The sequence below is a fragment of the Vigna angularis genome, chromosome 2, assembly GCF_016808095.1.
Source record: "Vigna angularis cultivar LongXiaoDou No.4 chromosome 2, ASM1680809v1, whole genome shotgun sequence".
NCBI lineage: Eukaryota > Viridiplantae > Streptophyta > Magnoliopsida > Fabales > Fabaceae > Vigna > Vigna angularis.
The window spans coordinates 6,249,922-6,255,921 of record NC_068971.1 but is presented as its reverse complement, the minus strand read 5'-3'; the positions used below and the strand labels follow the sequence as shown (position 1 = coordinate 6,255,921).

The 6,000-nt window shown below is 30.0% G+C and overlaps 1 protein-coding gene across 1 annotated transcript; it reads left to right on the top strand.

Annotated features, from left to right (window-relative positions):
• The first annotated feature begins 1,704 nt into the window (after window positions 1-1,704).
• Window positions 1,705-4,577, top strand: LOC108326886 (thioredoxin F-type, chloroplastic). Its single transcript, XM_017560480.2, has 3 exons — window positions 1,705-2,048; window positions 3,753-3,852; window positions 4,246-4,577. The coding sequence occupies exons 1-3, from the start codon at window positions 1,738-1,740 to the stop codon at window positions 4,378-4,380; spliced, it is 546 nt and encodes a 181-aa protein (XP_017415969.1). The 5' UTR covers window positions 1,705-1,737; the 3' UTR covers window positions 4,381-4,577.
• Window positions 4,578-6,000: the final 1,423 nt, after the last annotated feature.

The window sequence follows — 6,000 nt, the reverse complement described above, 5'->3', positions numbered from 1 at the left end:
AAGTTTTACCATACTAACTCAAAAATAAGAAAATTATAATCATGAAAACTAAATTTATATAAGTGAATAAATAACTATCATTACCAAAATTTTAACATACTCATAACTCATATATTCATTATCATAACATGGATAAAAATCATATACAAGAAGGATTAGCTTCCCTTACCTCTATTCCAGACTTAATCTCCTGCTCCGAATTTGTTTCCCCGAAACCCTTCAGAACCTCTACTCTTCTTGCAACTAAAAATTTCTCCCTAACTCTTTCTTCTCTATTTCTCAAGCTCTCACTTGATTCCTCTTTTCTTGGTGCAAAATACCCTTCCCTCCCATGGCTATTTATAGTAAAAAAAAATTTAGTATTCATTAATATTTTAATATTATTTATTATTTTAATATTATTTAAAAATAATATTTCAATCATTTTCTCACCAAATCTGATCCTAATTTCTACCTACTACTTTCTTCCATGCTAAGGAATCTTAATGCTGAAAATTTATTTTTTACTATTTACTTTTTACTATTTACTATTTACTTTTTACTATTCAATCTAAAAAAATTTACTAAATAAGTTACTAAAAATTTGAACCTCTCCTTCAAAAATTACTATAATTTTATATCCAAAATTTACAATTTTCTATCCATTAAAATTATTATTACTAATAAAATACTAAAATTTACTACTATATATATATATATATATATATTTTTTTTCATGAATCTTACAATTATCTCTTAATAAAAAACTGCAGATTTAAATTTAAACCTTTTAACGTTAGCTAGATAAGAAAACTGAGAGCACAGTCACAATTATTCTTGCAAAGTTTAACTAACATTTAATTTATGTAAAACAATTGTAAGAAAATAAAGTGAAGCTATACATATAAATACAAATAAAAACAAAAAGGAGTTTACGTTATTCAAATATTTTCAATTCAATTCAATTTTCATTGATATATATATGATATATATGACAATTTTTATTATACAAGATATATTTCAATAATAATAAAAATATTATTTTATGCTAATTATAAAAAGTATTTTTATTAAAATAAAAAATAATTAAGATAATATAATAAATAATAATTATATTAAAAATAAATAATTAAAAATAAAAATTCAACTAATAAATATTAAAAAAAAACTTTTTTTACAGGCTTAATCCTCAACAGTGTAACTAGGGATTGCTTCCAAATGCTAACGCTTTACCAGGGATGAATGATCTCACAAGTTTGTTCATTGTTCAGCAGCTTCTTCTCTCAATGCCATCGATTCCTCCTCTTTTCAGTGTTCGTCAAATCTCCATGCAAAGGTCTAATTTGTTCCTCTTTCTTTTTCCCATGTCTTCATCACAGTTTCAATTGCATCAGAAATTTCAACATAACGCCTTTATTTTTATGTGGAGATCAAAGATTTTATGATCATTTATGTGGAGAAGAAGAGCTCCAAAATGCAGAATCAAAGACGTTTTTGTTTTTTCTCGAATCCAAAAAATCAGACAAGGGTACTTTGGTAATAACAAAAAAACTAGACGTGCTTGTTTGTTCCACCATCACTGTGTCTGCTAATTTCAATTTACCAAAACCACCCTCATCCTGAGATAGCAACAATATCATACACAAATCACAAGGGCAATCATGTCTTTTCCTGTTGCACCTCCTCCCCTCCACATGCATTTGCTATATGTGAGATGAGTTCTTTCCCCTTTGCCATTGGAACTCCCAGCAACCACCAATGGCTCTGAATGTTTGTGTTTCTCCAAACCCTAAATGGGTTGCATCTCCTTCCTTAGATAGTGGTTCTTCTTTGAGACCTTCACTTGGGTCTTGTTTTGGTAACCTAAACATTCCTAGTGTGAATCTCAACTTGAGTACTAGAACCACAAGTTTGAGTTTGAGAAGAAGTTTTAGTGTAAGATCTAGTTTGGAAACTGCAGGGCCCACAGTCACAGTAGGACAAGTCACCGAGGTAAACAAGGACACCTTCTGGCCGATTGTTAAGGCTGCCGGGGATAAAACCGTTGTCCTAGACATGTACACCCAATGGTATGTTAATTTTCCTTTGTTAATTATGTATAGCTGTATCATGTGATATATACTGTTATACCTTATAACCACGTGCTTGTCTTTTTAAGAATATTGTTATATTGTATAGTGGATTGGATTGGAATTGAAGAAAGAATCATACTTTACTTTTCTTGTGAAGCTGCATGTGCTGGCTCTCTTAGCTGGGGGATTCCTTGGTAAACACTGTTATGGTTAGCTTTATTAGTATTTTGTCAAGATCCGAGATCATCGTTGGTATCACCTAACAATTAGTGATTTGGATGAAAAGGTGAAAAGAGGAATGAAAATCACTTTGTTGTATACACTGGCTTGGTACAAACCAAAATGTGAGATATAATTTGGAAATTGGAATGGCATTCATTTGCCCTTGCCTCATCCCCTCTTTTGCTTTAAAGTGAATTTCCCGCTCTACCGAGAATGAAAAATCCTATCATGTGTGATTCGAGCAATCTTAGTTTTTAACATAGTTTCACTCATAACAGGTGCTGAATTGTACAGCTCGGAAGTCGTAAGACAAATAAAAGTTTAGTTAATATCACAGTTTGCATATGTTTTGTGTGACTTGATTAGTGTTTTATATAATTCTTGTTAAAATTATTGGTCTATAAGCTCATTCTCTCTGCTGGCTTTTAATTATTTTCCTGCCTTCAGAATTGTGCATAAGCTGGCGTTTTTTGACCAGCATTGTCCATAATCAATTGCAGATCAGGCTTAGATTCCCTCATAATTTATCTTTGAGCAATTTGCACAGTATTGTATTTACCTTAGTGGGGATGGTTCAAGATGAACCTCAACCAAGGTAACACCCCGTAAACAAAAAGTTCATCATATGATTGGGTTTGATGTGAGAGAAATTGGATTTGTTTCATAAGGTGAGGCTTCATTTTAGATGGAAAAGTTAGATGCTATGACCAAGAAAATGAAGATAAATAAGTTTAAAGAACTGAATATTTATTATAAATGTGTATGCAACTTATCACACTATTTATTAGTTGATTTAACTATCAATAGTTATAACTTTTTGCTTTTGCCAACTTATCACAATATTTAATGTCGATGCTTTCCGCTCTGACATTGGTGGGAAGCTTCTAAGTTGGCTTTTGACCAACAATTATGTGTCAAACCTTTTAGGATCTATGTGCTTTGCAAAGGCCTATACATGTGTTGCAGTGTGAAGCTGTATCAGCTTTTGGTATATGAAACAAAGGGTTCCAAATCTGGTCGCTTGTATTAAATCACTGTCAAGTCGCTTTGCCTGATTTAGTTGTATAATGGGTGTAATTTTTTTTTATCTCCACCATGTGTACAAGAATGAATTGTACATGAAGTTTCATAGTGATGTTGTTTGACCTAAACAGTGATCAGCTTCAGAACAAGTTTCTTTGGTAATGATAAACTGGTTGGGTTACAACGTAACTAAAAGCAGAGCTAATTCTAAAAGTTAACTTCAAAAATCTGGTTAATTTGTTATTGTTATTCTCTGGTACGGTACTGCAGAAATGTTTGTTTTGAGAGTCTTTATTTCATTTTTACCATGTTGAAGGTGGGAAGTATTCGGCTTTGTCAATAACAACTCATCTTGAAAGTCTGGATATGGTTGATCCTTTTATGACATTGTTACCCTTGCTTGTTGCCAACTGAAAATTTGGATAACCTTTGATATAAATTTATGAATTTTTTCAGGTGTGGCCCTTGCAAAGTGATGGCTCCAAAGTTTCAAGAATTATCTAAGAAGTATGAGGATGTTGTCTTTCTAAAGCTTGATTGCAACCAAGACAACAGGGTATGGATGAAGTGTGCAAGATAGTATATAGTTTTTCAATTTATGGTTGAACATATAGTTTAGTCCTTTGGTCCCTACTATCTTTAATTTGACCGTTATATTTATAGTGCATTCTTACTTAAATCCTTATTTATAGGGATTAAACAATATATAACCAAATTAAGAATGCATTACATGTATAGGACTAAACTAAGAATGTGTAAAAATGTTAACTATTGGTCAACCACTATATTCACCAATTCAAAAATATTTACTTATAGGAATCCATTTAAGAACCGTGACACGTAGGGATGAGATCAAAGTTCATGTTTATCCTCAATTTATATGTGAACATGTTTTCTAAATCATAGGGTTAACCAAACGTGGTATGATTTGTTTGATGGTTCTTGACAGCCATTGGCAAAAGAGCTGGGGATTAAAGTGGTTCCCACTTTTAAAATTCTGAAGGACAACAAGGTTGTAAAAGAAGTTACTGGAGCTAAATACGATGATTTGATTGCTGCCATTGACAATGTTCGATTGAGCTAAGAATATAAGTATTCTCTTTCCATGTAAAAATATTATGCTTGACACCCTCTGTAAGTATTCTATGCAATTGTAAGATGATGAGGATTGGAAGATGAAGAAATGGTTTCATGTGATTGTTGTAAGCTAATTGTTTATTCCCTAAAGGAAGAGTTACTCGATTATCCAAGTTATCAACTTGATCATGGTGGTTCTATAAATTATTGTGTAGTTTGGTATGCTAATACTATTTCTTAATAATGCATGTCTTGTAATTGAATTTAAAAGCCATAGCTTCTTTGTTGTGTGGACATATTATTGTCAAATTGGATTATGATGCACATGGGCTTAATTCGCAATTAAATATAAACATTGTGACCGTAATTTGTCCTTTGACCAAAAGTTTTGCACATGGACTCTTGGCATGAAAATGATAGTATATGGTGGTTGCTTCAATTTAAAGTGTAGAAGATAAGATTATATATATATATATATATATATATATAGAGAGAGAGAGAGAGAGAGAGAGAGAGAGACTTTTTTTCTATTAGAAATGAAGAAAAAGAAGTAAAAAGATCCCACATGTTAATTTTTTAATTTTCAAATATCATGAAATAATAATGATAATATATAATAAGAAGTTAATAATATTATTATATTAAAAACATATTTTTTTTAATTTCTTATAATATAATCAACAATAATTTTTACTCATTTGTTATCTTTTTCTCTTTTCTTTTTTCAATTTCCCACTTCAACTCATTTAATAAAAAACAAATTAGAAAAAAATATATATTGTGGATTCTCAGCTTCTCCGTGTATGTTGAACATAGTTGTTTCCATTTTATAAGTGCCCCACCTTTTTGGAGCTTATCAATTAATTATGATTCAAATACATGATTTCTTGTTCCATAGTTTATGTGATGTGGCAAACCTGATATGTGTTATCAAAGTTATTACATTCAATAAGTTTAAAGATAGTTTTTATAACTTTTAAAGTGTTTTTGTCATTACATCAACAAAATTATCATACATAAAATAATAGTATAAATTTTTCCTTAAAATAATAGTGTAAATTTTATATGAGAATATGTTAACACCAAACACTTTAACAACACATATATCGAATATCTGATCACAGTCATGAATAAATGTGTATTAGCTTTACTAAGTATGTTGTTAAAAACCGAGAATTAGAATCGACAAGTCAACCAATATTAGGATTAAGAAAATAATTTCGATTTACTCCTAAAATGAAGATTACGGTCCAGATAAAATAGTTTAGATATTTTAATTTGCATTATTACAATCTTTACTTATACTAATAACTAAGTGCTAGATATATTATGAGAAGATCAACAATATCAAAAACTTTGTATAGACTGAGAAGATTGACAAGACTGAAAAACCAAAAAATAATTAAATTTTTTGAATAGTACTCATATTTGTATTAGATCTCAATTCGGTCGTCAAATTTTAAGTAGTCTCAGTTAAGTTTTCAATTTTGAAAATGTGATACAATTTTGTTATTTTTGTTAGTACACAATGTTAGTTTAGTGTCATGTCAGTCCTTGTTTTTTTTTAATTCTTAATTTTTTTTTCAAAAGTAATAAAACTATATCACATGTTAAATGAGGATCTTAC